We start from the raw sequence: 16591 nt of genomic DNA, 5'->3' as shown, positions 1-16591 counted from the left end.
AATAATCTTTTCTGGCATCGTTGTATTTTTACTCAGTTGCATATAGCATTTGTATTCTATTTTTATCTTATTGTATATTTTATTCCATTTTATTCTACTGTATATAGTATTTTATTTTATTCTATTCTGTACAGTTGTGTACTGTATTTATTCTTATCTTATTTTATTCTAATTTTTCCTTCACAACTTTTGCACTGTCCACTTCCTGCTGTGACAAAACAAATTTCCCACGTGTGGGACTAATAAAGGTTATCTTATCTTATCTTATCTTAGTTCATGTTTTTATCAGATAGTCTTCTTTGTACTTTGCAATCCCACCTATATGTAATTTTAACTTATATTATTGTATTACCAGAATAATCTTCCAGTTGATATTCCAGCGTCTGAATTCATTCAATCTTTTAAATTACGATTAATAACTTATTTATTTAACTTAGCATTGCTGATTAATTAGTGCTCTGTTTCATCTGGTAGTGTATTTTGGACTTTGCTATCACATCCTTATGTAATTTTAATTTAATTTCATACTATTGTATTATTGAGAAGCACTTTGGTGTACCTCTGGTCTTTAAATGTGCTATATAAATAAAGTTGTATTGTATTGTATAACTCAAACGACCCAAATGTCAGTTTCAGGTCTTTACAAATTTGAATCCAGCACACATGTAAGTTTGGACTGTTAATAAAAAAATGGCACAGCTGCAGCTGTAGAGCAACATGTACCCAGAAAATACATCAAAAAGAAAGCTAACAATGCACTTAAGGGGCAGACTTTAAGTAGAGGTCTGTATATCCAAAATACTTGTTGTTCAACCTCTATTTAAAAAGCCATGAAAACACTCTTTGCTATATTTGTAGGATCTTTAGGATACATTTATGAGAGTGTTATACAATATAAAGTGCCTTGAGGCGATTGTTGTTGTCATTTGGTGCTGTATATTAAAAAAACAAATCATAACTACACACAGAGTGTAATCTTTAATAACAATATTTGAGTTGATGTTAAAATAACAAATAACACACACACATTAAGAAATTGTCCTTCATTTACTAAAAAAAGAAAACAAACTTACACTTTACAAAAATACATGGCATGATGAGAAAAAATATTTAACTTTGGTTTTTGCTAATAACATCAATAATAATTTGCTTTTTAAGGATTGAACACAGTAAAAATCACATGAAACTGTGAATCCCAGTGTAGCCCACAACAGCACAGCGCTAGATTTACCATTTTATATAATATTAATGTGGGAAAAACAACACAAACACTCATGCCAACACATTATTCATATCAGTCAAATTAACAGGTGAAGGACCATGGGCCTGGTATCAGTATGGAAAAGCTTTGTTTTTATAGTTTTTTTTTTATATATATATATAAAAACAAACAGAAGAAAAATAACTTATGTCATCATATGTTCTGCTCTATGTACTTAGCATTATTAAGGTCTTATAGTGTTCTAAAATCAGATACAGTCACACATACAAGAGGAAGTTTAAAGTGCAAACTATAAATAAAGGTTAAAGTGACGGCTTGAATTTCTTAAAAAAAACAACCAAAAAAAACAACCTTCATCTAATCCTACTTCATGAATAAAGAGCATCTTGTTTCATGACCTTTAGTAGTGTTCCTGTCTTTATTTTTAGCTTAGAGGAAAATTCCAACATGTCTGAGTGAAGACATCTGTCTGAGATTCGATGCTCCCTCGCCCCGTTTCATCTTTCACCGTCTCAGTCACTGATCCATCTTCAACAAACCTTCATTCTACCCTTAAATGAGTGTGAGTGACGCTTTTGGAAAACACACAACTTTGCTTTCTTGTTGTGATTTAAATGAGAAGGTCAACTTCAGTATGAAGTTAAGGCGTGGAATGAGCCGGAAACAAGCTAGCTTACCTTTGAAGCTCAACAACAAACACGCTGTTGGTTTAATGCACGCACAAAAAAATTAGATTAAAAAAATATGTTAGGTGTTTATTTTATTCCTCTGGGATAATCCATCCATAGGGGTGATGCTTTTTGGTAGCATCGCCTTGGTTCACTAAACTAACACCCAGTGGTCTTCTCTTCAGGCAAAAATTATAGCAGAAATTAGCTCTGGTCATCGGAAGTACATGTTTTGTTAATGAAGGTGAGTGCCACATTTTAATTTTAATTTTTAAGAGCAAACGTAGTCTCCAAAAGTAAAAGGTTAACATTAATTCATGAACAAAATTAAGTTTCGCTACACTGAGATGCCGTGTTCGGTGGGATAATGAGTAATTTCGCCGATATTTGCTTAGATTGGAATGGCTAAATCTTTTTTTTTAAAAAAAACGTTTTTTAAGTTCTCTTTTTAGAAATCTAACCTTAAAAAAAACATTACAAAAAAATGCTGGAAGCGCAAAAATGCAACCTCATTTCTGTGTTTTATTAATTTCTTTGGCACTCTTTGGCTTGATTTCCCCAACATGGATCATTTTTTACATTTTGATATGAAAGAAGATATTTTTCCAAAAATTAAAATCCCAGTTTTAAAAAATACAGGTTTAAAAGTGTGGGTGTAGGCTGTGTTTATTTTTACTAAAGCACATTTTTTCTGGCAAGCTTGTTTTTTGATAGCCAAATTTAGCTTTCCTGTTTGTCAGAGCTAACATCCACAAGGCAAATGCCACAAACCAATGAGTGACTAAACAAAGGCTAAGTTTCACACTGAAATCAAAGTGTATTTTCCAAAAGGCCAAACACTTATAATAACTTTTATTGCTGCATTTCAGGCACGCTTGTTGATGCCACTCTTTTGTGGAAGTGTTTTTAGTGTTAATTCTTCATTTTACATTCAGTAAGATAATGTGCGGTCATGGCTCTACAGCTGGCTTAGCCATACAGATGTGTTTAGACAGAAAGCAAAACAAGTTTTCACTTTGTGTCCCTCAAGCAGACATGGCTGCTTAACGTCCAATGCACCAGGTGTATCTGCTCTGTTCAGTCTTTGCTTGTTATCAAGTCATCGAAAAGACTTTTTTATGTGAGTTGCCCTTGAAACACTCAGTTTTGTAGTTTTCATTTGACTTTGCATTCTCACACTGCCTTGTTTGGTGTCTGAGCACACCATAAGGTCCTTAAAATCTCTTGTAAAAAAATGATTTCTTCACTTGGGAAGATACTGAGGAATGCTTGCTTGTTGATAGATGTCCCAGTGATCAATGGTAGCTTTTCGTAGTGGTAAAAACAACTCAAAGCCTCACATTGTTCCTTCAGGAGACTTTGGTTTGCCCCACAGAAGTTACATTCACATTTTCAGCTGTGTCTGACTGAAACCTTCAGCTGTTTCCTAAATTCCTTCATGGCTTTCTGTGTCCAACCTTCATTCATTATGCCCTAAAACCTCTGTTATGTTTCCGCCTCCTTGAGTGGCAGCATTTAACCCAGAGCACGAACACGATCATCACAAGTAACAATAACACTATAACTGTAATAATATAGTTCTGGACGGGTGGTCCATGGCACATTGTCTGGGTCACCTTCTTGATGCTGACCGGCTCAGAGTAGTCCTCGTGAACGCAGGTCACCGTTTCAATGTCAGGAATGACCACAGCGGACTGCTGCACCATGGTGATGAATCTGAGGTTGCCGCAGCAGCTCAGAGGATTGGAGCCCATGTAAAGAGTCTTTAGAGAGCGTTTCAAAGCAAGGATGGTGCTGTACTCCAGGGTCACCAGGTGGTTGTTCTGCAAATTTAAGGACTCAATGGAGGACTCTTTGCTCCACGTCGGCAGAGTGGTCAACTGGTTGGTAGACAGATCTACGTATTTGAGGCTCCTCAGTAAGGACAAGTCTGCTTTTAGAATGGAAATGTTGTTTTTCCTCATGGAAAGGTGAACCAGGGAGTGCTCTAGACCAGAAAGAGAGTCTTTGTGCATGTCCAAGCCTGGATTCAGGGACAAATCCAAGACCTTCAATGGGGTGTTGGCAAACGTGTTCGCGGGCAGACTCCTCAGGTTGTTTTCAGAGAGGTACAAAGCCTCCAATTTAGGAACAGATAAAAAGGACACACAACTTTGAGGATCCTTGTGGTTTTGGTCTGTTGGCTCAGAGTCACAGACTTGCAGGTTGTTCTGCTGGAGATGCAGGTATTTGATGTTGGGGAGTCTCTGAAATATTTGATAGTCCAGGGTTGTGAGGTCGTTTCCTTGTAAGAAGAGTTCTTCCAGCGACTGCACAGTGTTTTCTCCAAATGTCAGACTCTGCAGTGGATTATAGCTCAGATTGATGATCTTAACTCTCTGTAGAAGGCCTCCATCAGTAATAGAAAATGAGGTAATGCAGTTATTACTCACATTTAGGACCTCCAGTGATCCCATCATGGAAAAATACTCTTCAGGCATTTTTTTGAGTTGATTGTAACTCATGTCCAGGTATCTGAGGCAATTAAACGTTATATTTCCCATGAATTTAATGTTTTGGATTTGATTTTTTGAAAGGTCCAGATATTTAAGGCAGTTGTTTTTCGGGAGATGGGGAAAGAAAAGCATTTTGTTCTGACTCAGGTCAAAAGTGACAAGCTCATATGGAGTGTCTGATTGCGCGCTTTGGAATGACTCCAAGCTGTTTTGGCTGAGATTAAACACTTTTAATTTGTCGAGATTGAAGTCGTCGATGCACCTTATTGAATTCTTGGACAAATCAAGTTCGGTCAAATGAGATAAAATGTCAAAAGCTCCATCTTCAATTTTCAAGATGATATTATTGTGGAGGCTGATTTTCCTCAAGGACAAGGATCCACTGAAGGTATCTTTTGCTACTTCAGTGATGCTATTGCTGTTCAGAGAAAGGTTCACCAGCCTGGGAGAGTCAGACAAGAAATAGTCTGACATCCCCGTGTACAGGCCGTTGCTTGACAGATCCAGTGACTCAACAGCTTTAAGAGGTCCGATGTTTGTTTTGGAGTGGGCAAAAACATTCAAATGATTCTTGGACAGATCCAGGATTTTCAGATCATTCATGCCTTCGAAGAGCCTGGGCTCGATGAAGTGGATCTTATTGGAGTGGAGATTCAGATGCCGGAGGTTGGTGTGGTGTGCTAAAGTTTCCCGGGTGAGATTCTGCACCTGGTTTCGTGAAAGGTCCAGCATTTGGACGACATCGGGAAGGTTGAGTGGCGCACTTCTAAGGCTCAGATCGCTGCAAAACGCATCCATCTGGACCTACAAACAAAGACAAACACACAAGTCTGATTATCTCGGCATACAGCCAGGTTGACTGACCATGACACAACACAGACCACATGTGGATGTGGAGGGTCGATTTATGAGTCAGTGTATCTGGGCCTAAGGCATGTTCTTGGCAGCAAGACAACCCGGTGTTGTAATTTTGTTTTTTTAAGTGTTTGAACTATGATTATTTCTCTTTGAATTGATTAAAAAAAAGCCAACCAAAAGAAAAAGAAAACAAAAAGTTCCTAAACCAAGAAGAAAACACACCTCACACCTTTACTTCTTCTTTCGTCTTTCTTCCCTATTAGACGTTTGAGGTATTAAGTGCAGTTTATAATTGAAACCATATGGCCACAAAACCCCCATGTCCAAAAACAGCTCATAAAACTGTCTCCCTCTCTGCTTACTCTCTAAGGCAGAGTACATTTAGCTTCTTGGCGTATTTGTGGTATCGCGAAAGGGGCATTCCTTGTTGATTGCAAGCTGTCTGTAAACAAATAAGAACTGGATGGCAGAACATCTTGTATCTGCTCAGGAACAAATCAGTCACACTTGGAGAAAAGTTTTATCATTGAAAAAACACGTATGTTTCCTATGTGACTTTGTGTCTCATCAGCAATACTCCTCGTGTGGCATGCAACTGCTTATGTCAGACTAAGTCAGACTTTAACTCCACATTATCTGATTCATGCGTGAGGTGGTTTACGGCACATTTAGTCAGAGTAACTGTAAAAAAATGACTAATACTTGTGTAAATAATGGGAACCAAGTGGGGAAACTGCTAAGGTCGTGCTCAACTGGCTGAGGCTAGAACACCGTAAAGTGCAACATCCCCAATTTGGTGATCTTTGTTTTACGGTCTGCTAGTGGTTTATTTAATGGCTCACAGTTCAGAGATGACAGTAAACGAGAGTGAGCGTGTTTAGTGCAACAAATGTCGCCAAACTGGACACAAAAGTCGCAACTGAGGTCAAGGGGGGGGGTGCCCTTGACCTCAAGTTTCATTCAATTTCCCATCTCTCTATCCCCTCATTATCGGTCATCTCACCGCTTTCAGTTCTCTTATAAATACTTGCTGTAACAAGGCCAAAATATGCTTTCAAGAAAGACTTTAATGCTGGAAGATACCTATCTGGTTTCACAAAGTCAGACTGAGAGGACTGCACAATGTTTTTTAATCACAAAAGCATCTATGGACATCCAAACACGGGGATTTTTCCCCCTGCTCTTGTTTTTCCTCACGGTTGATTAACAGCTGATTTACGAACAAGAGTGTATCTTACGCTTCCACACCACAGACCTCCGCTGTTGTCCAGAAACTGTGACCACATTCATAATTTCATTCCCAGTGTACAAAATACAGCGTTTGTTTATCAAAGCCGCTGGTGTGCCGCAGTTTTGTAGTGCGCTTTCTTGGCTGTACACTCGTCATTTTTCATGCCGAGGCTTTATTGTTGGTGAAGGGTTTATTGTAACCCTAACCACAATGTTTTTCTAAACCTAATCAAGCAGTTTTCAGAGCCTAAACCCAACGAACCGACTGGAGGATGCAGTGTGGTTAAGCAGGTGACTCTCTGAGGGCCTTACTGCAGCAGACTTGAATCTGCTCCAGACCATTTGCTATGCTTCACCCTCCCCCTCTCGCCATTTTCCAGCCTACTCTTCATGGTCCTGTCTAATAAAGATCCGAAATGCCCCTCTTAAAAAAAAGTAAACAGTCTGTATTGAGAAAAAAATCCTAGCAGGTTGTAAACTGTGGTTTCCTGGCTGGTAAACATGAGATTTATGCCACTACTATCCCTTTACCCTACTTTGTTGATCTCTTAAACAGAGTGTTTTATATACTTCTCGGGACATTATTGCTGCAGTTACTGTGTAACAGTATCAACGGTTAAAAAACACCTTCATCATTGTGGAGACTCTGGCTAAACAGCATCATGTGACCATCCAGAATGAGAACCTTGGGTTGGGACAGTCCTCCAGAATAAAAACTGCATTAACTTGTTCGCAAGCCTTTTTTTTTTTTTTTACAATGTTTTAATTTCTTAAGAGCTTATATTGAAGCGAATGATGAGTTTTTAATACTAAACTAAACAAAAGCATCACCTTTTCGAAACCTAACCAAGTAGGTTTGGTGCCAAAACCTTGAAATTGGTCAGCAGAGGTGTCAAACATAAGGCCAGGGGGCCAGAATCAGCCCGGCAAAGACTCTAATCCAGCCCCACTGGACGGCTTCTAAACACAGGAAGGAGGGCATAAACTGTGGACTCTTTGACATTCCCGGCTTAGAGTGAACAAATGATTAATACCATGGAGGACTAGTTTATTCTAATTCCAAAAGTATACCAACCAGTGAAGCAAATAAGTATTACTCCACAGCCCAAAATAGTCTTTAACAAATGCAATATTTGCTGCTGTCTCAATAACATTTTGTAAGAGCGACACTAACCAGCTACTTCAGGGAACTACAGAGCCTTTTTGTCTTAGACTCAAGTGTACAGAGTGTGATTTGTGGCAAAGTAAATGTATACCTAACACAATATACACGTTCTGATAGACTTTTGAAGATATCCTTAGATTTGTCTCATCAGTAGTGTCTTTGTGCTGCTTTAGGATCTTTTTTTTTAAACTTCATTCAGAAAGTGTGATGCTCTAAAAACCGTTCCGATTTCAACAGAGAAGTTCGCTGATATCTGGGTATTTATAGAACCACTGATGACCACATCAAGTGTAAGTGACGCACCTTTCGCTTTCACTATCTGGCTATTTTTAGCTAACGCATCTGAGCCTGACACTAATGACTCTGACCAATTGCGACGAACTGTGACCCAACCTTTAACCTATAAAGGCTTTCTTCATGTGTTTCCGGCTCTTTCCTAAGAAAAGCGAGTACTGTAGCTTACTGGAAGTGATGCATTTTTCTTTTTGTCATTTGATTACAGCAATATTTCTGCAAGATCAATCACTAGAAATACCAAAAAAAGAAATCACAGCACTGTACACAGTGACACAGCTGGGTGACGCATGCCCTCTATGCCTAAAAAAAACCCAACCCTCTATCAGCATGACTTCCAGTGAAGACAAATAAAATTTTAATGCCCAGTTATTAAAGCTGGCAACTCGTGAACAAACTATTCAGGTCTAAGCTTGCAAATAATTATAAAATAAACTGCCTGTAGCTGATCTGAATGCATGGAGAAAGCGCACATACAATGTAAAACGTAAGTGAACAAAAAACAGAGAAAAGATGCCGTTAAAAAAACAGACAAAAGACCCGACGTGCGTGTCTCTGTTTACTTACAACTCGGCATGGAGGGGGTTGCTGGGGAGGGTACGCGGATGCCGCCACGCAGCTGACCAACAGCAGGAAGAGCAGCTGGAGGACGTCCATGGTGCTGCAGGCACAGACAGTCCAGATCACACAAGTGAGCAACACATGAATGTGGGAAGCATGCTGTATATGTAACTAAAAAGGGAAGGAGTAGTAGTGTGTGACCTATGAAGGCGTTTTGTTGTTTTTTTTATGCAATGAAAACGGGGGCTTTTTGTTGCAATTAATCTGAATGCCGTTTTTTTTCTTTCTGGCATAAAGAATGACTAAGCCAAAAAAAAAGGGTTTCCATTAACTCTTTGTACTGTTATTGTTTTTACAAAATTAGCGACTGTTTGAGGCGAGTGAGTCACGCTTATAGCGCTTCACTGTTTCCTGATAGGTTACTTAGAAACAAAACAATACATCATGTCACCTTATAGGGCAGACACGCTGTGCCCCGGAGGGTTGATAAGCTGATATGCATATGGAAACTTACGGGGGAAACAAAAGGTTTGCAGTTTGAGGCTAAGAATGGTTTAAAGTCATGAGTGACAAACACGGAGGCAGTTTGCTCTAATTTAATTCATCACAGTGCTCTCATGTGATGCTTGGAGCACACAATCATCCTTCATTTATCGTTAGAGAAACCTTTAAAAAATTGAATGAATCAGCCTTTTACTCCGATTTAAGGCGGATCGCAGAGCTGCAGGGCTTTGATGAAAGTCGAATAAACTTTAAGGTTTATCTCATAGAAAAAAAGAAACGTTCACAGTCTGGTTAAACACCACAGCCGTTAAACTGCAGCCAGAAAAGATCCACACTTTCAGACTTTTAAATGTTCCCATTCAACCTTTTTTTTTCTTCTTCCCATTTTAATTCCCATTTTACTTCCAGCCCCACCACAGGGAAATTTCACTGCATTTGTTTAAACTATCCCACTAATACCATGAAAGAGATACAGAGCATTGTTTGGCAGGGGGACATCTTCAGATTTCAGATCCACCAAAGAAATGTTTCCCCTCAAAATTCCTCACATGGTTTCACTTATATAAACATCTAAGGCACTAAAGAGGCCATCAGACATTATGTAATGTAGGATGTATTAACTAAGGTGAGGAAAAAGTCCACCTTATTAAAGAGCTTGTGACCCCTAGTTTCAGAAACGCCGGAGTGCCTATAAAAGAGGAAGTTTTGTACATTTTGCAGATAGTTGTAGTAGTAACAGTGCTGCAGTGGTAGAGTTTACTGCATAAATGTGAACCAGGAGGCTTTTATTTTGGCAGCATCACAACTTTTTTAAAGATTCTGTTACACAAAATAATATTTTAGCACATAGAGTTCAAGTCCATGTGTTGGTACATGGCAACTTCATCACAGTGAAGAGAGAAAATCAGCCTTTTCCAGCCTTTAAAGTCCTGATAACGCTGATTTAAAAGTATTTGAAAGAGCTGTTTAGCTGTTACCCATGCAAGCAATACAGCTGAGTTAGTAGCTGGTAAAACACTTTTTCTTCTGTTTTAGAGTTTACATGCAGGACTTTTACTACAGAATGAGTATTTGTACTCCCTCCACCTCTACAACTGTAAGCAAGTACACAAACGTCAGCGAGAACCCGAGAACCTTCCAAAAACCTCTGCAGCAACAGCCCGACAATATGAACTTTTACCTCACTTTCAGCTGATGACTAATCTTCACAAGCCTCCTGACCATGTCGATTTCACATCCTCACACACCCACACAGGTCGATCGCTCCTTTCAGCTCAATCTTCTCCCCACATCTCACGGCGGCTGCCGGCTGCTGTCCAGCCATCCTCACATCCTGTGAGAATATCCTGCATGGCTTGGCCTCTTTCCCCCCTCCCACTGTTCTCGGGGAAATGCCATATAAGGGGGGGCTGGGTTGGGAATTCTAGTTTTGAGCTGTAACTTCAAGGAGACTCAACCCTAACCTCTCTCCCCAACCTCCCAAAAAAAAGATTTAAAAAATGCCATCTATTAATCCTAAAATTGGATGTCTCGAGGAATAGTTTGAACGTTCTCACACGCACCAGACTCCATTTGGAATCTGAGGCATTTAAGCCTCAGCTCTGCCGAATACTTTTACGTTCTTTGAAATCTCTGGAAAGCAGCCTTTTATGGATGTTTTTTTTTTGAACATGTTGAGCTGTTTTTGATGCTTCTACGTCAGCAGCTCTTATTGATAGCGTTCACAGAGACGTGTGGGTGCGCTGAAAAATCACACATCCTTTTCATGACTGTGGGAGTAAGTCAGACTTGTCATGTGGCTTTTCTCTGGTCTGCCCTACTGTAAACAAACATCGCTCTAATTATAATGAATAAGACCAGTTTATACATATAGACAATCAGTTTTAAATGACTGTACGAATGTCTGCGTGTCTAGACAGGCTGGAAAAAAGCATGAGTAAAACTCTCGCCTCCATAGAGGGCTCTCGAGCTCTGACTGCATCGGTGGAGATTTTCAGCCACAGATTGCGCTGCATGTGAAGCAGAAATGCTATTTTTAACAAATAAAATCAGATTGTTTGTAAACTACAGTCTGTTTTAGGACGCGAATATTGGAAAAAATGCAATTTATAAAGGGATTTGTATGCATTCTATCTCCAAGTTTATATAAGCAGGTGTTTCTTAATTCGTTGGCTTTTATGTAAGTGATTAAACTCCACATTTAATCAAACAAATCTGAATCTGTTATAAAGTATTAAGGATGCTAATGCTGTTTATCTGTTTCACAACCACAAAAATAAATATGATCATATTAGAAACTGAAACAGGAGGAGCTAAAGCAGCTAAAGGATAATTCTATTATTAAAGGGGAGGTAAAGAGGACATCCTTCATATGCTGTAATGAATTCTAACCAAAGGTGGCATAACCCTCCAAATCTTTACCCACTTTCTGAAGTTTTCTCCAGTGAATTATCAGAAAACAGATCGCGCATGCAGAATAGCTGGTTTCTGTTTCTGCATCATCACAGACAAAAACTAGACTGTAGTGTCAGATTGTGGCACTTTGGAGCGCGTGTGAAATTGACCTGATTGCAGAGCGTTTCTCGTGTAGTTATGCTGAAAAGAAATTTACCCAGAGGGCCTGAAATTTTGAAAATCTTTTACAGGATGAAGGTTACATTTTGAAAGGCTTTGTTAAATTTATTGAAGTTATCGCACACACATAGAAACCTGTTGAATCTGACCAACTGAACCAAAGAAACAAGACTATCGACCTGCAGAGCGAGGGGAACTTATCAGAGCTGACGGCGTGGTCCTTCGTGCTGCTCTCCTCGGCTCTCTGAGCTTTTTTGGGGGATCTCTTGTCTTTAGTCTCGACCTTTCCTCTTACATGTGGGAACTCCGGCCCTGTGTTACTAAAATGATGACTGACCCTACAGTTCATTTTTGCTCTGAGAGTTACTTAAAACTGTGTTGATGCGTAAAACCCAGATTGTGACCCACACCTCGAATCATCAAACAAGCCTAAGGTGACTTATTTCGTTTTTCGAGTTCCTGATGATTTGCCCGCTGAGTCTGAGTCTTCAGTATCAGCTTTACTTTGTAGCGTCTGAGCTCAGTTTGGGTTCTTTCCCGCTAAAGACGCGACACAGGATGAGCTCGCCATCAAAAAGAGACGAATAAAGATGTCACCTTTAAATTCTCTGGTTTTGCTTTTTCTTTCCCCCCCTTATGTAAATATTTAGGTGCCGTTTTTAACCTGAATTAACATGGTGGAATTTTCTTTAGTTTTTTGAATTGTAAATGACTTCTTGTGGTACACCTGCAGCCGAGAGCCTTCACTTTCTGTTCTGAGAGAGAAGCCACTGTCCACTCATTATGTGGTCCGACACTTTCACATGTACAGATTGTAGTGATAAGAAAAGCGAGCGATCACATCTATCATGAATACGTTGGTTGCATGTGTTCAGGATGTGTTTCGTAACCTTTTCTCTTCCCTGACCTCGTCGAGAAGCACACTCTCTGGATTCAGCACCTCCTGATTTGCCTTTCCTCTCCTGCTTCAGACGCACATTTCAGCTGTGTGGACTGGTGCGTGTGCGGCTTTTTAAGCCTGTAAAGCATTCCCAAACGTTTGGACAGTTAATACACGCACCGCAGCGTTCCCAAACATCCAGCCTGGAGCGATCTTCATCCAAAAAAAAGAACAAATCCCACCTCACACAGAGAGCTGTGACCCGGACTTCATGGAGCCGGTCTGGGATTAGATCAACAGACAACCTAAATCCACTAAAGACCCGTGGATGCCTCCAAAAGAGGCTTGCACCTGAAATAACCTTTAAAACTGAACACCTGCTGCAGGTTTAATGGCTCACACCAAATATTAGCACCACACAGACGTGCTGGGTTACTGCACAAGCCAGTCAGCAGATTCTTCTTCTTAAGGGTGTTTTTTGGTTCACACCAAAATCTTTCCCTCTCTTTAACCAAGTAGTTTTTATATGGAAACCTAACCAGTGAGAGGAAGTGAGACCAAAGTGTGAGGAAAAAAATAAAGTGCCAAACAAAGCCGGTACTAACGGGAGGAAAACCAGGATCCCCTGGTTGTTAATCTTGGATAACGTGGTCCTCCCCATTTTCCAACAACCTCCTGAGGACTTCAAGCATCTCATAAAAGCACCAACACCAAAGGATACCTTACAGGTAACAGCGAGCTGCAGGATGCACCTGCCAGAATAGCCTCATATAACACTCTCTAAAGCCGGCACGTTATGAACTTAAAAAACAAGCGCTCTGTTTAGATCTCCAGCAGCTCACGTGGGCTCATTATGTGAGTTATATGGCTGAAAGCTCCAGAAATACTCAGCAGGTGCAAGCGGACCATTAGTTTGCATCGTTTGTGTAAATATTGGTATTTGTTCTTAAGTTAGATCTGGGGTTTAGAGGTTTACTGTATATAAATATATATTTCCATGCGAAATGTAGAGTGGGTGAAAGTGTAAAATTGGTTTTTTGGAATAAATCTATGGTGTGAAAATACACAAACACTCCTCCTTGTTTAATTTGATTTTTAGCATATCGCCTCTCTGGCAGGTGGACACTGATTTATTAATAACTACTAACACTTATTTAGAAATATTTACAAACCCACAGTGTGAAATGGTGCATCAGGTTAATGTTCCACATTCAAACATGTATATTATACATACATTTGCCCTACAGAGATGATATGGACAAAAAAAATCACTTGAAGTGGACTCATTGCACTCATATCCAGACCCAGCCTTTCCACTAAGGGGCTCCAACACAGTAGCTTTGCATGATTCACAGTGCATCTGACCCCTCAGCCAGCTTTCTTCTAATTGGCTGCCCCTCACAAACAGGTTTGAGGGTTTAGGACATCACCCTGAACCAAAAGTAGAAAGAAGGATCTGAAGCCTGTTTAATAAAAGCATCTCCTACTGTGACGGCACATGTGGTGACAGCAGCCGCTTTAAAGCGTCGAAGCAGAAAAACTCGTCGTATTTGGCGAAAACGATGATCTCCATCTCTGAATTTGGTGGACGCGAATATGAAACGCTGTGCTGAAAAGCTGCCGAGCTCCTGCTGTTTTCGGATAACAGCTGATCTATACTAATGCACAAGCTTTATCGTCTTAACCGTGAATTTTTAAAAACAGCGTAAAGCTGCGCGAACACAGGCACGCGTTAGCAAACAGGTGTAACCCTTCCAGAGGGAGTCACGTAAGAAGGAGCCTTACCTGGTCTGCTGTCTGCTGGCTGTCGTTCATGTGCAGGTTTAGTTTCAGATTAACTATCCTTTCACTCTTTGCCATGTTTTATCAGGTGTCATGTTTACACACAAATACACAATGTGAGTGTGTGTGTGTGTCACAGATCTCCCTGGGGGATTGTCCCCTTACATATCACCGGGATTCCCGGACTTTTTGTTTCCATTTCATAAAAAAAAAAAGAAAAAAGGTCGCCATTACTCGCGGGTGTGTGGGGTGGTTTTTTCCCCCCCTTTATTTCTCAGATATTTGTTTCCTGGAAAAATACAGTGAGATCAGTAGGATGTTATTCCTGCAGGTGAAGGGTGCTTAAGAAAAGCTAAGATTATGGACGGCTCAGGTAAGGTGTACCTGACGGTAAGGGAAGGACCACTCTGCCTCCTGCTGGTCATGGAAAGAAAGCACACCCATGTGAAAATTTGACTCTATGCGCACAAAACGACCTCACAGCCAAAGCTGTAATAAACAAAACTCGGTGTAAACTAGACTTAAACAGTGAAATGTTAACGCATTTTTCTCTAGAAATATAATAAAGTACTGCGTAATAGCCATATATTCAGATCAACATTTACTTTTGAATTTGTGACTTGAAGTAGTAGATTAGACTTTTCCTCCTCTGTTTATTTGCTCAGAGAAAACAAAAAGTTTAAATTTAAATCATCTTGGTTCTTGGATACCAACGTCATAAGTAATTATAAAAATGTAACCTTTTTTCTTGTTGGTACCCTAAAAAAATAAAACTAAAAATTGGCAACTTAAAGGTGGAAAATAGTCTCATATATCTCACACACACCAGAAGTAGAAATTAATTTTTCTCTTTTATGTCCCATCAACCGCTTCTGCATCTGTCAGATTTACACGGAGACCTTCGCTGTTCCTTGTTCAGCAGCACCCTCATGTTCCCTGCTTTTTCATGGAATAAGTTTTGGTTCCAGACCAGACCAGACCTCCTGGGAAGTGGACCATCAGGTCCATCACCAGCAACAGAGCACAGACTCTGGCTGAGCACAGACCTAAAGGCGCTGTCCTTTGTAAAAGGATTAAACTTTGTATAGTACTGTGCAAAAGTCTTGAGATGCCCCTCCTTTATGTTTTAGGAATGTTAGGAATGTGCAGTAATTTAGTGACACATAGACAAACAGTGTACAAGACAAAAACAGAGTTTGTACACCTCTAAAGTTGTATGAACCTTTATTCTTCAGCACAGCCTGAACTCTTTCAGGCAAACTTTATTGTAATGTCTTTAAGTAGTCTTCAGGAATAGTTCTCCAGGCTTCCTGAAGGACATTCAAAGCTGTTCTTTGGGTTTTGGTTGCCTGATCTCTATGAAGTGCTGCCAACAGTACAGCTGCAGAGCGCCCTCTGGTGGACAAACTGCAAAATCAACACTCATAATGTGGTTAAAGATGCATCTCATGTCTCTTCTTCAGTTTTTAAATTCTCATTTAATCTAATGTATCAGTATATAGCCAATATATGCCGGCTTGTACTGTAGGCACTCACTGTTATACCCGTCTTCTGACCTCCTCTGTATTCTTTTGCCATTTCAATCAAAAAACAAATTCACATTCATGACTCCATCAAGCCTGTTATTGATTTTCAGTCCAGTTCTTGTGTAATGGGCCCAGCATGGGCCATACCTCAGCCTTTCTTGACAGCCACCCTTCCACTGAGAGCATTACTGATGAGGTGTCAGTGAACAGTAGATGGATCAACTTGCTCAAATTTTTAAGGTTGCATTACCTGGGACATTACTTTATCCTAAGATATGCCAACTTTTTATTCAATAGCTTATTGACAATCACCTTGTTGGTGCCAAAATGCAATGTTACGGCTCTCTTACTCTTATCTTTGGCATATTTTATACATTCTGCTAAAGAAATGGGATCAAATGGCTGATAAGCTACGTGTCGACAACACAGGTTCATCCTTTGGGTTCGGTGCCTTTTCATATGTTTGACTGACTCAAATTAGTTTTAAGTGGCTTAAAAACAAAAACATTCCTGTGAAAATGGTAAGGTGCAAGGACTGGACTGAAAATGAGTGAAAAAGAAGCCAATGTCCAAAGAAATTCACAAAAGGTATGTGAACTATTGCTCAAGACTACTTTAAAAATATTAAAGTCTGGCTTCATGGAAGCAAAACATGAAGAAATGAGGGGTGGCCCAAGACTTTTGCACAATATTTACACCTAGTAGTTAAAAATTAGCCAACATACATAATATTCATTGGGGGAAAAGGTAATGGAAGAGAAATCTGACAGTTTTGTGAGTATAATAATAATAATAATAATAATAATAATAATAATAAACAGAAACACATGGA

General features: G+C 39.7%; 1 protein-coding gene across 2 annotated transcripts; it reads right to left on the bottom strand.

Annotated features, from left to right (window-relative positions):
* Positions 1 to 962: 962 nt before the first annotated feature.
* Positions 963 to 14589, bottom strand: lrrc32 (leucine rich repeat containing 32). 2 transcript variants are annotated; one of them, XM_005458255.4, is made up of 3 exons: positions 14237 to 14589; positions 8500 to 8593; positions 963 to 5189 (listed from the first exon to the last, which is right to left on the bottom strand). In XM_005458255.4, exons 2-3 carry the CDS (start codon positions 8587 to 8589, stop codon positions 3357 to 3359), a joined length of 1923 nt encoding a protein of 640 aa, XP_005458312.1. In that variant the 5' UTR covers positions 8590 to 8593; positions 14237 to 14589; the 3' UTR covers positions 963 to 3356. The 2 variants fall into 2 exon arrangements, with proteins under 2 accessions (XP_005458312.1, XP_003453494.1); XM_003453446.5 differs by lacking the exon at positions 14237 to 14589 and adding an exon at positions 10178 to 10359.
* Between the last annotated feature and the right edge of the window lie 2002 nt (positions 14590 to 16591).

Source organism: Oreochromis niloticus, linkage group LG10 (genome assembly GCF_001858045.2).
Source record: "Oreochromis niloticus isolate F11D_XX linkage group LG10, O_niloticus_UMD_NMBU, whole genome shotgun sequence".
NCBI classification, from domain to species: domain Eukaryota; kingdom Metazoa; phylum Chordata; class Actinopteri; order Cichliformes; family Cichlidae; genus Oreochromis; species Oreochromis niloticus.
The sequence above is the reverse complement of the archived record's forward strand: the minus strand, read 5'-3'. Positions and strand labels throughout refer to the sequence as shown.